The sequence below is a fragment of the Sebastes fasciatus genome, chromosome 14 (assembly GCF_043250625.1).
Source record: "Sebastes fasciatus isolate fSebFas1 chromosome 14, fSebFas1.pri, whole genome shotgun sequence".
Classification (NCBI taxonomy): domain Eukaryota; kingdom Metazoa; phylum Chordata; class Actinopteri; order Perciformes; family Sebastidae; genus Sebastes; species Sebastes fasciatus.
The window spans coordinates 20,183,308-20,203,808 of NC_133808.1; the positions used below are offsets into that span (position 1 = coordinate 20,183,308).

Sequence of the window (20,501 nt, forward strand, 5' to 3'; positions counted from 1 at the left end):
AGACATGATTGAAACACTTGAAATTGACATGCAGCTGATATATACTTCCTATACTGTATGTGTAAGTGCCAGGAAATAATTGGAACGTGCTACAACATGTAGCCAAGGAGCCCTGAAATCAAGTTCATTCTGCTCTGCTGGTGTATGATATTATCGATTTAAGAGCAGTACAGGGAGGTTGTCTTGTTTCTGACTATGTGAATCAATATGGAAATCTCATTCCTACAGACTAAGCTATTGTGGCATTGCTATATGTTCATATGTTTTCATAGAACTGCATCAAGTCTTTGAATATCCAATACCCCTACATCCTATCCCAAATTGCTGTCATAAGCAGACATACTAAAAAGGATTGGACTGCCTGCTGTCTTTTAAAGGGTAAAAAAAGCATCTTCTGCTGCTTATTCAAAGGCATGTTCCCGTTTCTTTCAACTAAATGTTGCAGCGGCACTGCTGAAAGAAAAAAGAAGCGGCTTTGCAATTAATCAAAAATACCAGACCCAACTGGCAGCGGACCCCTGTTGTTGTTGTTGTTTAATTTTGTATTCCCCTGTGCCATCAAACACCCGGACTCATACTTTATGGGTCCATTCATATGTGAAGTTACAAAGTCCTTACTTGAGGCTTACTCTTGTGCCCAGTGTGTGACTGCGTTGGATTGCTTCATAAGTATTAAGGGCTCATCCTAATGAGTTTGGATGTAACGTCATTACAGGAATGTGTAATCAATAAATAATTAGAGAGAGAGCTGCTGTAATGGCTACAGGCGTCTTACATTAAGAGTTGTTTTTGTTGCAACAAAAAAATGTTGGATTAAAAATTGTATTTCCACTTGAATAGGGACTGGCTTAATCACATAAAACTGCTCAAATAATGACATTCAGAATGACTTGTGCATTTTTGTACAAAGGTACAATTAATTTCAGTATATTGCCTTGGGTTGGCTTACGGGCCTGTGTAATCATTCACTTGCAGCTATTTTCTAGTTAAAGAGGCAGTGGCAGAGATTTTCATTTTGCTTCGGCTGTGTCAATTAATGACAGGCACACAAGATCATAAGCAAATAGTTTTTTAATGTTATTTTTGCATTTACTGGACAGTAAACGGTGTAGAGAGACTTGAACTCTCTTCCAGTGACATGGTATGCATCAGTAACCACTTGACCACCAAGACGTGCTACAAATGCTATTAGAGAGTCGATATACCCTATACTTTTTTGGCATTTTGATTTCCAAATAAGAACACAACATGGAGCCATGAGAGTTAAAAAAGATCCCCCAGAAGCAGCTGGAAATGTGTTTAATTAAACCTTAATACAACACATAATGAATTGAATTTTCAACTTGTATTTATTGTAGGGCTGTCAATGTTAACGAGATAATGATGCATTAACCCAAAATTGTTTTAACGCCACTGGTTTCTTTAACTCATTCGCTCAATTGATCTTTTGGAGGTTGTAGCGGGCTCATTTTTAAAGCGAGAGTAAAGATATTGGCATGATATGAAACTGGAAAAACCTAAGGAATCCATTGGACCAACCATGTTCTACTAGCTTGTTGCAAAGAAGGTTAAATAATGCTCCAAATTTGCACTAAATTTTGTCGAAGAAAAGCTGTCATGGCCACTTTCCAGAGGGTCCCTTGACCTCTGACCTCAAGGTATGTGAATTAAATTGTGTTCTATTGGTACCCACGAGTCTCCCCTTTACAGACATGCCCACTTTATGATAATCACATGCAGTTTGGTTCAAGTCATAGTCAAGTCAGAACACTGACACACTGACAGCTGTTGTTGCCTGTTGGGCTGCAGTTTGCCGTGTTATGATTTGAGCATATTTGTATGCTAAATGCAGTACCTGTGAGGGTTTCTGGACACTATTTGTCATTGTTTTGTGTTATTAATTGATTTACAGTAATACATGTATACATACATTTGCATAAAGCAGCATATTTGTCCACTCCCATGTTGATAAGAGTAGTAAATACTTGACAAATCTCCCTTTAAGGTACATTTTGAACAGATAATAAATGTGCGTTTAATTTGCTATTAATAACGATTAATCGCCCTAATGTATTGTCTTGTGATCAATCGTCCTTTGTTACATTACTTGACCACTTAAATCCCATCCTTCACAGCTCAGATCATTCACCTTCAGACCCGTACAGGGATGTTAAAAATCTATACTGCCAGTAACAAAATACTGCAAGACAAAAACATCCAAGAAAGTTAATGTTTCATGTAATGAAAATACAGAATTGTGTTGTGTAGAAAATATATAGAATTACAGTTTTGGGAAAGCAACCTCTGTGCCGTTTTTGGATGAATAATGATGTATGTTGAAGCTCCAAGCAGATGCGTTGCATACAAATGGAAAAGAGAGAGACACAGGACATTAACATTCGCTGTACATGTCTTGGTAAAGCATCAGCAGCGTCAGTCTCTGCATTACAAACAGGCTACCCAACAACTTTATTTTACAAAGTAGTGGCTCGCAGCCACCTACATCAAATTGTCAGATGGATAAAAGATGTAGGAAGCGTTGCTATTTGTAGATCCTCACACTAGTAGGGCAGAAAATGTCAAGTGTGCCCTCAGGGTTGTGCAAGACAAAAGGCCATGTTGTATACCTCTTTAAATATACTTTATCTTGTTAATGTTTTCTGTATCTGTTCTGAAAGTCTCTAGTTGACAAAAACTTCAGTTTAGAGAATCACACTAATTAAAAAGGTTGTTTCACATACATGCTTCCAAAACATTAACAACAAAGTGTTGTATTATACGATAGCATCATTTTACTTCAAATAGCTCCTCAGTCCTTCACCATCTGTTGTCTATGTGTTTCTCTCTTTGTTTGACAGCATACTCTGTGAGAAATAGAAGATAAAGAGGTGCATTTTCATCCTCAGTGCCAGATATCGCTCCAAACAAAGTCTCCATCCTGCAAATGAGTCCCAATGCATATTGTTGACGTTCCTCAGAAGCACCGCAGTCACATTTAAAATGGCATTTCTGCAGTATGAAAATTGAATCTCCCTGCTGATGGATGCCTCTTGCAACTGTAGAAACTGGTTTAGTTCCAAGGTCTCGAGAAGAAAAGGTTAGCTGTCATTTATTTGATCCCAAAAACAGCAACAGCAAAGTTGCAGCAGAAACGATGAGTGATGTTATAGGGACAAGATGGATGAGGCGAAGGAAAAGAGAGAGACGGACGAGAGCTGAATAAGCCAGAGTGAACAGATGGGATGGAGGGTTTGATGGCTGGAGGGAAAGTAAGGGAAGCAACGAGGAACAAAAGAGGGAGTAGGAGGGGTGGGGGAGATAGAGGACCGAGCAAAGGATGGGTCAGAGGAAAGTGGACCAGAAGATTAGGAGCAGTCATGATATTTCAAAATGTATTCATCGATTGCTGGAGACGATCTGATATGGAAGAACAATTTGTGACGGCGGCTGACCAAACGGATGTTCGAATGGCTGTAGATGCTTTTGGAAATGCTCCAGTTACTCCATGTCAGAGTATTCACTCAGACATTCTGTTACAGAAGACAGAAAAGAGCTGTAAAAATACAGTGGCTTTCTTATTTAAGGGCCTGGTGGCTGAAAGATACCACAGGATTTGAGTGGAGGGAAAGTAAAGAAAGCTCGAAGAAGTGCATCAAATATGAGGTATGGCCACGAGGGAGGAGCATGGACGGTGGGGTTGGATGAAGGGAAGAGTATTGTTTGGCTCAGCTGTGCAATGCCTGATTACACACAGATAACAATCTGATGTTGGTTCCCCCTCGAGACGGACGGAGAAAGAAGGAGATTTAGAGCAAATAGAAAGAGAGACGCAAATATTAATAAATGCAAGAAGCAAGGGCCAAGGAGATTGTAACTGTTGATAATTTGAGCTTTTAATGCATTGGCGTCGTTGCATAAAGCACATTAAAATGGAGATAAACTGGTGGGAGATAAAAAGAGAGAAAGCCAAGGACAGGAGGGACCATAAGATGGGAAAAGAAAAAAAAAACAAGCAGAAGGAGAGCAGCTGTTCTATTCAGCTGGCTGTTGACTAATGAATGTGGATGACCTTTTGTAATACGATGATTATCATATTTTAAAGCAGTTTCATGAAGGTTTATAGAGACCGTTTATCTGCTCATAATGAAGAAATGCCTCCCTTATACCCACCACAGGAGGCTGGACGTTTAATGTTTTGCTTTTCATTATGCATCATATTTGATCTTCTCTGTTTAGATAGGATAACACCGTTTTATTATCAAGAAGTCTGTAGAATGTAAGCGTGAAAAAAAGACATCAAATACATGTACCGCTTTATAAAGGGTTTTCTGTTGCAACTATTAGATGAATTACCGGTCGATATATCTTTTATTAATCTGGTATATATCAGTCATAAACCATTTGTAAGAACAATTTTAGGGTTGCTACCAACATACAATTGGACCAGGAAGGAGTTAAAGTGGTCAAAGAGTTGATTGGTGTGACCTGCTAGATGAACTGAAAAGCTATTGTTCATGGATTTCCCCCCGAGTATCAATAAAGTATTTCTAATGCTGATTCTATAATAAGACCTGGATACAGCGCCGCCACTCAGCCTTGCTTCCGATTTTTTCCAGTGGCCACTCTCGGTATTGCAGCTGTTGACAGGACACCTCGAACTGCAAACAAGGTCGATTATGACGCTTTCTGTTATGAATTTTTGATCCATGGAAGTTTTATATTTGTAAAACTTTCCTCGAGCTGAGAAAAGCGATTTAAAAATATGTAACGTCATCACAATGTAAATTCTACGGGCCGAGCGGGAACTCGCGGGCGGGGTCAGCAGGAGAAAAACTACTGCACATATTCAGTGGGCGAGCAATTGTCATTGGAATGAAAAGGCGTCCTGGGGTCCGGTATCCAGTTCTTATTATACACCCATGAGCTAAATTGAAAGAAAAAACAAGTTATTATGGAGGATGATAAACATCAGCCAAAATAGTTGCTTTTGCTGGATTATTATAGATCTGTAAGACATAAATGTTTTATTAAAATGAATGAAACAATTAGTTAGGTTCCCAAATACATATGTGATGATTCATATGTTGGCTTTATTACTGTTGTTGTACACTGATTGCGGTATGTTGATTGATTAAGCATCTGTTCAGGCTATGTCGATCCCAATGTATCATTAGAAAGTGCTGCTCGTGTGATTAAACAGAAACTGAGTCATATACACACACACGGGTACAGCGTGTACCAGCGTTTGTATGCTTGTGACAACCTCACAGTGATCCGTTTCCCATCTCCCCTCCAGGCTATCGATGCTTCAAGGCCGTGTTGTTCCTCACGGGCCTCATGTTTGGCTCCGTGGTCATCTTCATGCTGTGCTACAAGGAGAGGGTGATGGACACTCAGCTGAGCGTCGAGGCGTCAGTGGGCATCGGCCTGGGCATCGGGACCCTGTGTGGCCTGGTGACCATGTTGGTCCGCAGTGTCGGACTGTTTATGGTGGGCCTGCTGCTGGGCTTGCTGGTCGGAGTGGCTTCACTGGTGGTGAGGAGACGCGTTTGACATATTTGACACTATTTAGATTAATGTTGATTTTATGTACAGAATGCCAAGGAAAATAACACTGTAAAAAAAGAAATCTTAAAGCACTGGGAGCCAAGTTTACAGACGTATACCGCCAAATTACAGTAAATAACCATACTACAAAATTACATGTAATAAACTGTAAAAATATAGAGCAGGTTTTATATTCAAAATGAATTGAATTACAGTATATTATGGTTGATAAATGTTCATTAAACTGTGGGAAACCCAGTATATCTACAATAATTTGCCATTAAAATACAGTTTTTTATGTACAATAAGTAAGAAATAATGTAATACACAAGTACATAAAACCAAAGACAAGTGTCTGCACATTTAAAGTATTAATCCTTCAATCTAAAGAATTTCTAGATTTAAAAATGTTGATAGGACAGTGTATACAATAGGCACCTTATGTTGATGCAAGTGAGCTTTACGAATAAAGCATTGAAAGTGACAAGTGTGGTTGTGGTTATCTACCACTTTTGCACAGTCCAGGAGATCCTGTAGAACCCTTACTTTCCCAGGGCAGTAATGTCTTGAGAGAAGACGACACATAAATTGGCCAGCAGCAGATTACTGCATAGGCAGAACCCAAAAGCTAGCTGGCTTTCTATTTAGCTTGTCATTTTAGGTGCACGCAAAAAAAAATAGCTCGCCAACTACAAATCAGCACATCAGTATCTAACACATCTAAAGTAATGTCATAACTAACTGTGACCAGGCCCTAATTCTGCTGATTAAAACAATAAAAACCCTTAACCCTCCCATCTCTCTCTAAGGTCATGGAGGAGTTCTACCACCCAAAAACCGTGTGGGTTCCTCTGGGTATCCTCCTGGGTTCTGGGACGCTATTTGCCGTCCTCACTCTCCAGTGGCAGCGCTGCTTCGTCACCCTCTCCACCGCCACATTTGGCTCGGCCACCATCACCGTCACCGTGGACTACTTTATAGAGCTGTTCGCCCTGGTGCACTACGTCTACGAGAGACTCAGGGTAGGCTTGTTTGTGTGTTTCTGTGCAAACTGTTAGTGGCAGGGGAGAAAGAAATGCTACCTCGAGGCATGTTTTTCTTTCTGTGTGTGAATAATCTGTATGTCTGAGGGTGGTCATGTGTGACAGGGAGGTCTGTGTATTTGTTATGTTTGTGGATGTAAGCATGGATAATACATCTTCAATGAGTGTATGTAATTTTATGTTGTCATTGTATACAGTCTGCTTCCTACAAATTCAATTGAAAACCCATTTGTAGATAAAACATCCAAATGGAAAATGTCTGTTTTTGAGCTCAGTGAATTAAATAGCTGACAGCACTAATGCAAAAACACTGTAAATCCAATATTGCCATAAAATAGTCCTGCATACTGGCTTAATCCAAAAATCTATTCCCTCATTTGATGTTTTGATGTTGGTGGAGAGCGCACATCCGTCCAAAACCTCCCACAGGTGTCCAGTTGGGTTGTGATCTCGCAACAAAATAGCCAAAGTATATCATTTGTAATCATTTTCACACATTTCAGTGACCCTTTGTTCTCCGTATGGAAGCATCTGAATTTTATTCAGTTTCTCCAATCATTTATTTAGGTCTTTCATTCAATTTGTCTCTGTCTGTATTTGGTTTGTAGCCCCAAAGTTAATCTAATTCTCAACCATTATCTAATTTTCAACATAGACCCTACCTCTCAGACCTTTTGTTATTTACTCAACAGAGAACGGATGAGGAGCCGTCTTCAGAAACGCGCTCTTTCACATTTGCTTGCTTAGTTTTATTTGACTCAACCCACAGACTGCTGAAGCAACTGTGGTTTATGCTCCTTTTTTAAGACCTGTAAGATGTAACATCCAGGTTTAAAATATAAATGCATTCATTTTGAGATGGTCTCATCTTCAAGATTCATATTTTGCAACCAAACTATTTGATGTTTAACACTCTTATTGATATTTCAGTGTTTCATATGTTGTGTTTTTTGTGCACGAATAACTCTGAGAACTCTAAAGCAAGCCCACATGATAAGAAATTTGCTCTTCGCTCTGCACAAGTAGCCTATAATATGTCATCAAACAGTGTGCAAGGAACTATTCACTGTTTCTAGGCAACAATAACTAAGGTCAGAGACAACCGAGGTCAAAGTTAAAATAATTTGAACTCTGAGCGCAGTGCTTGGTGGCAATTTCGAGCATTTTTGAGAAACGGACAAAAGTGTCATCATTTAGTCAGAAAGTAGTTCTTTTTGCACAAATTAATGATTTTGTTTGATTTATTCAAATGAAATTATTCATCTAAAATTGTGAGTGTAATGTTTACAGGTGGCGCCAAAGAGGCCGGTGTGCTGGTTTACGTGGGTCATCATGGGGGTGTGGCCTGTCCTCGCGCTCCTTGGAGTGCTGATCCAATGGAAAGTCACCGCGGAGGGATTTTCTCACACAGAGGGTGAGTCATGCTGCTTTACACACACAACCAGACTCCTTTAACCAGGTTCAAAAGCAAAATCAGGACACAGATATTGTCGCGTTTGTAGCTCCATATTTGTGGAATTGAGTACTAGTTTTGATTGAAGGAAACCGTGTCATATTATGTCAGTATGTTCAACACTTCAAGACCGTTTTAGAAGCTCGAACAGGTGGAGAGTATGAAAAGAAATTAAAAATTGTTTACGGTATATTGCATGATTTATTTTAGCTGTTTATGGGTCATGTGCAAGAGTACAACAGTGTTTCTATAGCCGGAAAAGCACCATCTGATGAGATGTTTCTCTTAGAGTACACTATAACCTATGAATAACAATAATGTAGCAAAACAACAACAACACTGACTTCATACTAAACTAGAAAAAAACTGTTATTTTGCAACTCTTGATAGCTTCTGTTGTATTGGTAATTGGATATTATGTAAAATAAAAAAATGTGATTGTCACAGTACTGATAACAGGGCTGAGGACACTTGTAGGCAGAGCAGGTTGAAGAAAGGGATTTCTTGTCAGAAACAGGCTTACTCAGCAATGTGAAGTCAGTCCAAACAAGCAAACAAAGCAAACAGGGGTCAAAGGCAGCAGGTCCAAACACAGGCAGCAGATCACGGGCACATTTACAGACAAATGCAGGGGGAGATGGATAAAGGGCTGCTGAGGAGCTGCTCAGGGAATTGGGAGCAGACTTGCAGTGTGGAGGTCAGGTGATATGGAAAGGCGGGAATACACCAGGGACATTTTCTGGACAAAGGGAATGGCAGCTTTGGAAAGTCCCATAAAAATTTCAGGGACCCGGGGGAAATGAGAACATCTGAGGCTGAGGGGACATGTCATCATCATGACGTGTCAGAAAACCGTAGCCAAGATTTTGATCTTTTCCGTAAAGAATTTTAATTAAAAGCATCATAAAAGCTATAATGAATTCATGAAAATGCACAAACACACACATCTTGTGATTTACTGCTGAAATAAAGCCACAGTCTGACACAGCTTCTGCTCAGAAACGGCTAAATCAAGAGACGTGGTGCTCACTTCACTGTGTCCGCTCTAGCTTTATGGCGATGTAGGCCACAGCCACAAGCTTCAGGCAAGGCTGCTGCAGACCTCTTGAAATACATGTTGTATATAGTGCAGCTTTAAATTCTTATTCACAATATCACACATGACAGCGACTATAAAGGACTCAAAGAAAAAGCCACTTAGCCTCCCATCTATTCTTACATTTCTGGGCGATGTGATTGAGTCGGTATCTTCATATAAATACCGAGGATTCTTAATTAACGATGCTCTTAATTAATGATGCTCTCTCTTTTAAACCTCACGTTCAGCAACTTGTGAAGAATTTGAAGCTGAGGCTGGTTTTTTTATTTCAGAAATAAGTCAAAAGGAGTCTTGTTGCTGCTACTTTTATGTCTTTGATTGAATATGGTGATGTTTTATAGATGCATGCATCTTCTCAATGCCTTCACTCTTTAGATACTGTATATATCATGGAGCATTGAGGCTCATTACAAATCTTAAGGCCCTCACTCACCATTGCCTGCATTTTCTATCCATCACTTAATCACTGGCATGTTCTCATTTATAAGGCTTCTTAATTTGCTTCCTTCATATCTATTTAATTTTATCTATCTGAAAAATGCTGGAAGCTAGCGTTTCTGCTCTGTGAGATATTGTCTGTCCCCAACGTCTGTCTTGAAATGGGAAATAGGGCCTTTTATGCAGCTCCTGCATCTTGAATTTGTTACAGATTGATTTTGGTCTCGGGGAGCTGGATCTCTTGTGTGTCTGAAAATGTATTTAATCTGCTGCTACCTGTCTTGTCCAGGACACTCATGTAAAGGAGATTTTAATCTCAATGAGGCTCTTCCCGGTTAAATAAATGTTAAATAAAAATGAAAAAGAGGACTGCTGCTGCTGCTATGCCCAAATTGTGGGAGCGGTGTACGTGCATATGTTGAAGTTTGTGCACGGGATGTGTAATTAAGCATGCATTCAATCCAGTTTCATGCAATAAATGTGCAACCAAGTGTGCCAAAGTACACAGAATGATGATGAGGTTTGTTTCAGTATCGATCTCACAAAAGCCACTACAGGCTGGTGCCATTTTATCAAGACTGACAAATCTATCCTAATTTTATTAAATAGGCAGCTTTATTGGCAGTTTAAGAAATCCCAACCACTATATGTGTGTGTGCGCGTGTGCGTGCATGCGTGCGTGCGCGTGTGCGTCCGTGTGTTGTCAGCAGAATGTGACGGAGACAGCCTTAATCTGTTCTGAAAGCCGCCACAACACAGATGGCAAGATCTCTCTCTCTCTCTTTCTCTCTCTCTCTCTCTCTCACACACACACAGTGTACAGTAACTGCAGCACACAGACACAATGCACACAACTCATAAAGCCTCAGACAGAGAGAGACAGAAATATGCTGGTCCATGCATAGTCTCTCTCTCACTCACACACTAACTACAGGGACATTGAAACACATTCATTCGTACAGTCACACACAAACACACACACACATAAACTCTTACATTTGATCTTTGCTGGCGTGTGACATGCAGAGTTAAACAGTGTCTTAGAAGAAGTCACACATGGCCTCAAATAATGGGATTAAACAGCAGGCTGCCGTGGCTTCCAGTCAGAGGGTGTGGGCCAAGAGATGGAAGAAGCTTTTTAATGCTATTTTGAAGAAAATGTGCAACTGTGTGTGGGGGGGGGAAGAGACCTAGAAAGAGGTAGAGACATGGAGGACATATAGGCTGTCTATAAGAGAGGGAATTGATTCTCCAAAAAATCAAACCACAGCTTTATTAAAGTACAAAAAGTTGCCTTTATTTCTTATCATGTGGTGGCTATATGATTAAGAAGGCTCTGATCTTTCTCACTTTCTCACTGATCTCAATCAAATATGTGAGAGTGAGATTTTTCTGGCAGGTAAAGGACCCCACAGAAGGAGGGATAAAAAGAAAGAACGAAAGTGAAAACAATAATACTGACGTAACAAAGAATAGAAAATAAGAAAGCACTGCATGTGTGTTGTGTGTTTGTTGCCATATATACAGCCTGGGATTGGGAAGAAGAATGAGTGGGAGGCTCTAGCGAGAGAACTATTTGAATGTTACTATAGTTACTGCTGCTTCGTGATAAGAGACAGGTCAATAAGGGTCATCCTTGTGTTACTTACTGTAGAAACCCCCTTTAAACCTACCTATACAGCATGTCTTATTTGCAGCTGTCAGAGCTTGTCTGTCCCTTTATGCTGACAAGCACTTGATTGACAGAGGAAGGAGGCAAGGCTAGTTTATATAGCACATTTCAGCAACAAGGCAATTCAAAGTGCTTTACATGAAACATTAAAACTTGGGGTTGTCAATCGATAAATATTTAATCGCGATTATTCGCATGATTGTCCATAGTTAATCGCCATTAATCACAAATTTCACATTTTTTATCTGTTCAAAATTTACTTTAGAGAGAGATTTGTCAAGTATTTAATACTCTTATCAACATGGGAGTGGACAAATATGCTTGTTTTATGCAAATGTATGTATATATTTATTATTGAAAATCAATTAAAAACACAAAACAATGACAAATATTGTCCAGAAACCCTCACAGGTACTACATTTAGCATTAAAAATATGCTCAAATCATAACATGGCAAACTCAAGCCCAACCGGCAACAACAGCTGTCAGTGTGTCAGTGTGCTGACTTGACTATGACTTGCCCCAAACTGCATATGATTATCATAAAGTGGGCATGTCTGTAAAGGGGAGTCTCGGGTCAAGAGACCCCTTTGAAAATGGTCACGCCAGTTTTTCCTCACCAAAATTTTGCGTAACTTTGGAGCATTATTTAGCCTCCTTTGCGACCAGCTAACATGAGATGATGATTATATAGTTTCATATGATGCCAGTATCCTCACATTAGCATTCAAACTGAGTCCGCTGCTACCTAAAAATTACAAGTTGCGTTAATGTGTTAAAAAATGTAGTGGCGTTAAAACAAATTTGCGCTAACATGTTATTATCGCGTTAACTTTGACAGCCCTAATTAAAACACATTATAAAAGATAAAAGGTCAAATTAGTGACCTAAACAATCCACTGAACAGCAAACTGTGGGTTCCTCACTCTACATCAGGAGGATGGGGGAAAGGAGAGGGGGAAATGAGGGAGCAGGTGTACTGGGGGAAGGGCAGCGGAGGGTAATAAACTGGGGCACAATGGATAAGCAGGGCACCCAAGTGGAGCAGTAAGGAAAACCGTCTGTCTGTCAGCTGATTGAATAGCGTGCAGGACACACAGGCATGAATGAATTAGCTTACACATGATCACACATTTTTGCTTTTCATTTCTTTTTTCCTCTCCATTGCTCCCAGCATGTTTAATAGTGCAATGTTTCCATCTAACACAGATCTTCATTATCAAAATCACCATCACAAAGCAGAGGATGTAACATATAGACATCGACACATTCATCACTCAGGTGATTGTGATCTGCATGATGGAGAGTCAAGCTACACTCAAGGTGGCCAATCAGAGCAGAGCCAAACAACCCTGTCTGATAACTCCCACATGCATGAGGGACAGAACATGCCTTCATGAAAAATAAGAACTAATACAGCAAGATCAATAGTAAACAAGCAAGGTTTATTTCACAACAATGACCGGCTCGCTGTACCAATAATTTGACATAAAAACAGTCGACCAGAGTCCGACATCAGGACTGCACCCATAGCAACGGTCTATTATACATAGCAACGGTCTACTATAAAGAAATAACAGACCGTAGAATGCCGTGATTGACCAATCAGAATCGGATATTCATCAAAGCCGTGTAATAAATAAACATAACATTCCCAAGCCCCTCTCCTGAATCATCACAACTAATTCCTTAACCTTAACTTAGCCTAACTTGAACATAAAATCTCAAACAGCCTTTTAAAGATGGCCAAAATTTCGCAAGGTCTAAAGCTCATATTGGTCATCACAAAGACAGATGTACAACACACACACACACACAGTAGCATGTAGCCAGAGGGGCCTGAGGTGGGGTGAGCTGAGGAAAAGGAAAGGGGGGTGTCATTAAGCGGTTTCCCTGGCAGATGGTGCCTCGTTAGCTGTCCGCCCGCACAAAGAAACAACAATAGACCTCATAACAGGTCCACACCCGCCCACACACATGTTAACTGTGACGCACGCAGCACATCTTGTCTTCATGAAGTTCAGCTGGGTCGCTGTACTTGCTGCAACATTTTGACCTCACATAATGAACATGAAACAGTACTGCTGCTGAATCAAGATGCTTACAAACCCAAAAATAATCAAGTGGGTAATGAATGGACAGCGAGACAGGATGGATTGTGGACATCCTTTGCCGGGGAGGGTGTGAAAATAACACGAACACACTCACCCACTCACAATATGTCATGCGACTGAGCAGCTCGGTACGAGTACATGCAGCGAGGAGAATTATCTGTCTGCCAACGCACTGAATAGACTGAAGGAAACGGACATCAGTGGGTTTTTCTTTTTGTAGCCTGTTCTTACAATAACCCCCCTAGGGGATGGTTCACCGTCAGCATTTCAGAGATAATTTAAATATTCAAAAATATCCGATTGAAGGTTTCTACTGTTTTTTTGTCAGTCTGAGTGATTATGAATGTGTCCTTTTGTTTCTCTATAAAAGCTGTATTGTTCTGTCTTTATCATCCTCTCTCCCTCATAATTATCTATCCTCCTCTCTCTCTCTCTCTCTCTCTCTCTCAATCTCTCCACACATTATCTCCTCTTTGGTCTCTAGTGGTTTTGAGTCGACAGCAACGGAGGGTCCAGCTCATGCGCATCCGGCAGCGGGAAGAGAAGCTGAAAAAGGAGAAGGAGACCAAAAAGAAGAAGAAACGAGAGAACACTAAGACCAACCACAAGCAGAAAGCCCACACCCATCACCACCACCACCAGCAGTACCATCACCCGGCGGCGTCCCACCCTCATCACCAAGCCCAGAGCTCCCAGCCTCCTAAAGTCCCTCCTCCTCAGACTGAACCGGGCTACCACCGCAAGGTCAATCCCAAAAGGCGCTTTGATGGAGACGTGCTGTCACCGGTAAGATGCCGTAGCCTCTTTATTCTTATAATGAAATGAAGTTGAGATTCTGGCAGTATAGGGAAAATGGCATGCTTTCGAAAATATTTCAAGAAATAATAAATAAGTTCCTTAGTAAAATGTTCAATATTATTTCATGTGCTAATTTACTTAAAACAAAGATACAAAATACAAAAATATGGGGCTTTACACAGAAATATTGGGTGTATATAAAGACACCAGAGTCTGTTTTTCTTATTTTAACCAATTTCTTTAGCCATATTCTATATTTTACTTATTCCATATTTCACCTTTAAAGGAACGGTGTGTAACATTTCAGGGGATCTATTAGCAGAAATGGAATATAATATTCATAACTATGTTTTCATTGGTGTAAAATCACATGAAACTAAGAATCGTTGTGTTTTCGTTAACTTAGAATGAGCCCTTCATATCTACATAGGGAGCGGGTCCTTTTCACAGAGTCCGCCATGTTGCTCCGCCATGTTTCTACAGTAGTAGTAGACAAACCAAACACTGACTCTAGAGAGAGCCTTTCACCACGGTTTTGCACTCAGCGGCTCACGTTACTGCAGTCTTGGAAAGGGAGGAGTGAGCGGAAGGGTACTCAGTCGGTTACAATCTGCAACCACACTACTAGATGATGCTAAATCCTACACACTGTACCTTTTAAAGGAACAGCTTGACATTTTGGGAAATACACTGGTGCACTTTCTTTGTCAAGAGTTTGATGAGAAGATTTATGCCACTCATGTCAGTACGTTCGATATGAAACTGAAACCAGCAGCTAATTAGCTTAGCTTAGTAAACATGACGATTGGAGACAGCTAGCCTGGCTCTGTTCGATGGTAACACAATGTGCCTATCTGGGTTTTAACGGGGGACTCTGTGTGGGACGAGGAGCAGTGACTTCTCAAAGTCTTCTTCTCTCAGTGAGGTTCCTCTGCAGATAGTTGAGACTTCAGATGCTCCTGGCCAAGAAATAGACCCACAAATAACCACAAAAAAAACTCACATTTTTGTTTTTACACTAAACCATTTTTTGCACACATTAAAATGAGGTATAACATGGGACTTATTGAGCTGTAGGGGTGCTGGCAGGCAGATTGTGTTACCTTTGGACAGAGCCAGGCTAGCTGTTTCCCTCCTGTTTCCAAAATGGCAAACACTTTCTTCAACAATGTGTAGCAGTCACCCATTTTCTGGGGATTGTGTCTTCATTTTCTTTTGTAAAACATAATTTTTTCCCACATTCATTTTGGCTGACTCCTGAGGTAATTAGCATATGATTCAGATCACCTGCTGTGCAGGGAGTGGAGCCTGGCTCCTGAGTGATAGTTGGGAGCAGCTGGCTGCATTTTCTCTTTGGCCAATCAGGGTGTGACAACGCCCTTCCTGAAGGCATACAAGGGGTGGAAACTGGGACCAGTGCAGACCTCAAACTCACACCTCTTACAGATCAGCAGTGGTCAGGAGAAATAGGGTTGTCTGCTGCTGGGCTCTCCACTGGGAAGTTGCCAAAAGCCAGATTACCTGCCATGAGGAAAAAGCTTGTTGCTATATTGTGCAAGCATTCTCTCTTGACTAACATTAGCAGAACACCTGCAGGCTTTATTTTGTTCGTTTATTTTCTTTCGTGCACACCAGCATTTTTTTTTATACATGTGTCCTTTGAGAATATTTAATTTGGGGAAAAACTTTGAAGCGGGGAAACCAGGAAACCATATAATGGTATATTTAAATTAGCTTTATTAAAATCGAAGCAGCATTTGTGTATTAAAAATAAGGAGGCATCATGTTCATGGTTTCCTCCAAATATGTTTTAGTTTTTGTGTAGTCATTATGTTCTATCTATCACAGCCTGTGCACTACACATTCCTACCCCAACCCTATATCATCCGTCTGTCCACAGAGCTACATCAGGAGTTTCAGGGACAGACAAACAGACAGACGAGCGTACTCCCAGAGTCGAATGATGAGCCGCTCCCGCATGGCCGAACTCGACTACGACTGCGGCTCCCGAGTGCCCCTCACGGCTCCCAGCGGACCCCCAGCTCGCATCTGAGACGGGGGGACATGAACACGTGTACACCCAACCACACACACAATCACACAAGGCTACTTCAAACCTCTTTGTCACAGTTTGGGATAGAAAACCTAACCCTAATGTGCCGACCCAACAGAACCTCATTATGTCCCAGTAAGGTGGTTAGTCCCACACTGGTTTTCTCCTCTCAGACCTGTTACAAGTTGTATTTATTTGGCCAGTTTGGTCCTGTTTTGTTCTTTATGAATGTCGAGACACAAAAGCAGAACCTTTTTGTTTGGATGGAGCAAGAACTGAATGGTCAAATCTCAAACATGAGTCATCACATAATGTATTTAACTTCAAACCTCTTATTTTGCTGTTTTGGTCTGAAGGAAATAACGGACCTGTCTGATGGGGAGTTGATGGAAATATCTCTGTTGAACATTTGATTTAAGTCATAAGAAGTCATTCCCAATGGGATCGCAGTGGGGGTAAACAATCAAAACACCAGTTTCTCCAAAGGAGGGCTGCACCATTTCAGATAAAAATGCATCACATGGCTTCCATGGAGTCAAGGTAGCACAACCTTCAATAAACCTTCCTCAGCATCTTTTAGTTCAGGGGAAATTAAGGAGGAAACGCTTTGCTTCAAGGATTCCATTAAGAGCGCTCGGAGGAAAACGACAAAAAAAACACACACAGCTCACACTGAAACAGAAAGGCAGCTCGTCTTCATCGTTTTCTCCACTGAAAGGTCACCGTGGGAAGGGAGGTGAACATGAAGTCAGCCTGTAATCGTCACTGACAGCCTGTGTGAATCCAGACATGTCTTCTGCTGCTTCACAATGCAGAACAGGGACTGCTTTTAGGATCAAAGAGTTAACACCGAAGACGATTTTCATGTTATTTCACCCACGAACACTCCCCATGTGTCATCACCTCCATTGACGCCATGTTCCAAGGGGAATGTGTTTGCACTCTCCTTTTGCCCTCGATCGCCAGCGGTTTTAACCACGGACCTCCCCTCTTCTTCTCCTCTATCCACTGAATTTAAAACACTTTTTTGTAAGCTACTGTATGTAATTATCTTTGTTGACATGTTTCCAAGTGCTATGTCCTTTTTCCTCTTCTTATCCTAAAAAAAATCTAAAGTCTAAACATGCATACAAAAAGACAAGAAACTGCTATCTGATACTGGTCACTGGTCCAGGGATTTGAGAGTTTTGAGGGGACAATACATGGCAGTGAAATGTTAAATATAGTGTGTTTGTGTGTATGTGTGTGTGTGTGAGTGGACACAGACGCCCTGTGGGAAGTGATGGATTGCACCACATATTGGCCCAGGAGAGGGGGATTCATTGTAATGTATGTAAAACATGCTCTATTGTTTTTCCTCTTTTTTTGTGTCAATATTCTGGTCCGGTTAAAGATGAAGTGAATCTTATGGTTTGGATGAAGTGTTATATGATGAAAAGAAGAAGAAGAAGGAGGAGGAGGATAAATGATGCTGTAAATGATGATGAAAAGATGAAATCATTTGCAAATGGCGCCCTCTAATGTTTACTACTGGACCTTTCTTTTTCTAGACTTGCTGTTTATATGTGCATAATGTCTGTGTGTTACATGCATTTGCGTGTGAATTCAAATGTGCTCCAAACATCAATGTTGTACTGCTCATCCAGAGAGGTGGGGGATTTAAACAGGAAGTATTTTCAGTACAAAGGAACTATTTTTGTTTTATTTGAACCTCCTGAGGTACTGTAGTTCCACTCAAAAAACACCAACACCTCCAATGTTACAATTCCCTCTGAGACTAAATGTTACTGTAAACACATTATGGCCACTTGGATTGTGTTTTATGTCACTTTTTTTTTTGGAGGATTTTGCTTTATGAGGTTTAGATGAAGAAAACTATTCCACAGTACTGTACTTAAATACTAAATACCTGCTGGGATGTGGCGGGCTTGGCACTGTAGGACCAATCATTCTCACCCTAACCCATTACTGCATGAGAATCCGTGTGTAGCTGTTTCCAAATGTGTCAGTGTTTCAGTGTGTCACTGTCGTCATGTGAAAACCTCCGATTTCCATTTCGAGTTTGTTGGTCCCGGCGTGCACAAAACAAAATTTACATCTGTCTGAAGTGTTTCGAAATCAACAGTGTACAGACAAGGAACATCCTAATCTCATTGTTTTCAGTGACCTCAGTCAGTGTTTACATAATTAAGAAACTAATTTATAGTGATTTTTAGTGAATCTTGAAAGGACCAATCGTAGCCTATTCTGCCACAGTCAATAGGTTCAACTCTTCTCTTCTTCTCTCCTCTCCTCTCTAGTCTACGCTGTCCATGTTAAAGGGCTTTGAAAAGGCATTTGAATAATTTCCCTACTCTTGACATGCATTATGCTAAGTCACCTTTTATTCTGCTGTATCATTGTTACGCCAATCATGTTTTGCAGTAGTGGCTGTTCAAGTGTTATTTGCTGTTTTGCTTACACTTCAGTCCTGTTTGGGTCTTCTTTTGTGTTTTTACTGTAGTCATCACTGTCTTTTACATTTTAGAAAGGCAAAAGTTAACAAAATGGTAAGCCCCGTTTGTAATGTGGGTACGAAATTAATCATTATAATTAAATTGTCAGTTGTATTTTTTGTTTCTATTATTTTCTGTGCCCATCACTGCTGAAAATATGTTGGGGAAACACTGTAGATATTGAACTGTAAATACTTTTTAAATGTACAAATGTGTTTTCTTTCATTTCCATGATTGCTTATGTCATTCGTCCAGCTGATTGGATGAGTTTTATATTGCGTTACTACTGTACTGTCCGTCCGGTTGGTTTGGTTTGGCTGGGTGGTTGATGCACTTCTATCGTTCCCATCCTGCTGTTGAAAATCAGCCAACAAACTGAGCCTTGACTCTGATTATCAGCAGCCATCAGCAATTCAATAATTGCTCCACATTACGAGAAGAGACGGCAATTAATTTCCCTACCACCTGTTTAATTGTGTATTATTATTATTATTATTATTATTATTATTGATAGCATGAATTTATATGGACCTAAAATATGATAAACATTGTGATTCTACAATCTAATGGTCTTGTTTGTCTTTACTGTTCCTACATTGTGATTTATGTATATAGAAATGCATTCATTCACACACACATATTCACGTTTCCATCACTTAAGAGGACATTGCATTGACTAACGTTCATTGCCTGGAGACTTATCCTAACCATGACTGCTACTTGCCTAATCCTAACCGTAACCTAAACTCAACCATACCCTAAACTTATACCAAGTCTTCACCCTAAAATGTAATGATTTACGTTATGGGGACGTGCATTTTGTCCCCAAAAGTAAAGCGAGTCCCCACAATGTGACTGTGTAAACACATTTATGTACCCAGAACATGACTAATACAGACCCACCACACATACACAAATATACTATTGGCTGATATTTCATTGTCAGATTGTTTTAAACTTTCAAATATAAGTATTGGTCGAGCTATACAGTATATCCTTATTCATGCAATACTTCTTACTGCTCTGCAGGCCATGATAAAGAACTATGAGGGAGTTACATAACATAACAAAAGCTAAGCATCTGATTGGCTGGTTGAGTCCATCTTTATGATGTCTCTCTTCCACAAATACATTGAATTGGTTCGACAGTAGGTTTCAGGCTATTGCAGCTTCATAACAAGCTACAGTGCAGCAGTTATGGAACGCGGTACGTATGTCATGGTATGAGCCATTGTACACTGACTCAGTCAAATACAAATCTAATCAGGCACAAAAAGCTTTAAGCAGCACAAAATGGAGCTATCTATACGCCTGAATGCCTCAATATGCCCTTTCACCAGATGATAGAGGAGAGGTCACAGAGGTCAACTGACTTTATCTGAAGGAAATGAAAGAGCAAAGTGCCGCCCCTATTTATAGTGATTGGGAAGCTGTTTGCATTGGAAAAAAAACGGTGATGGAGACAGAAAGTTCTGATCAATGTTGCACAAAAGTCTCCCACTTACTCTCTCTCTGTGCTTCTTCTATCTCTGTTCTGCCTCAACCCTTTTTCTCGGTGTCTCTGAATAACCTTTTCATTATATTTGTACGCTCTCCCTTTGTTTTCTCCCCCGTACCACCCTCCCGGTCTCGCTCTCTTTCTTGGCGCGCTCGTTTATTCACTGCCTTCACTGCATCTTTCTTTTCTTTCTGTTTTTTTTTTTTTATTTCTGCTGACATTTTCAGTCCAGTGACTTCAGACACAAACCGCACACACTATATAACTCTTGATGCTGTGCTAATCTGCTTT

The 20,501-nt window shown here is 40.4% G+C and overlaps 1 protein-coding gene across 1 annotated transcript in view; it reads left to right on the top strand.

The window, feature by feature from the left end:
• tmem198aa (transmembrane protein 198aa) overlaps positions 1 to 19,268 on the top strand; it is a 40,793-nt gene extending 21,525 nt beyond the window's left edge. Inside the window, exons 3-7 of the mRNA XM_074659590.1 lie at positions 5,297 to 5,535; positions 6,357 to 6,569; positions 7,881 to 8,004; positions 13,851 to 14,152; positions 16,065 to 19,268. Coding sequence (XP_074515691.1) covers positions 5,297 to 5,535; positions 6,357 to 6,569; positions 7,881 to 8,004; positions 13,851 to 14,152; positions 16,065 to 16,217 — 1,031 coding nt within the window. The 3' untranslated portion in view covers positions 16,218 to 19,268. The remainder of the gene's footprint in view (positions 1 to 5,296; positions 5,536 to 6,356; positions 6,570 to 7,880; positions 8,005 to 13,850; positions 14,153 to 16,064) is intronic.
• Positions 19,269 to 20,501: the final 1,233 nt, after the last annotated feature.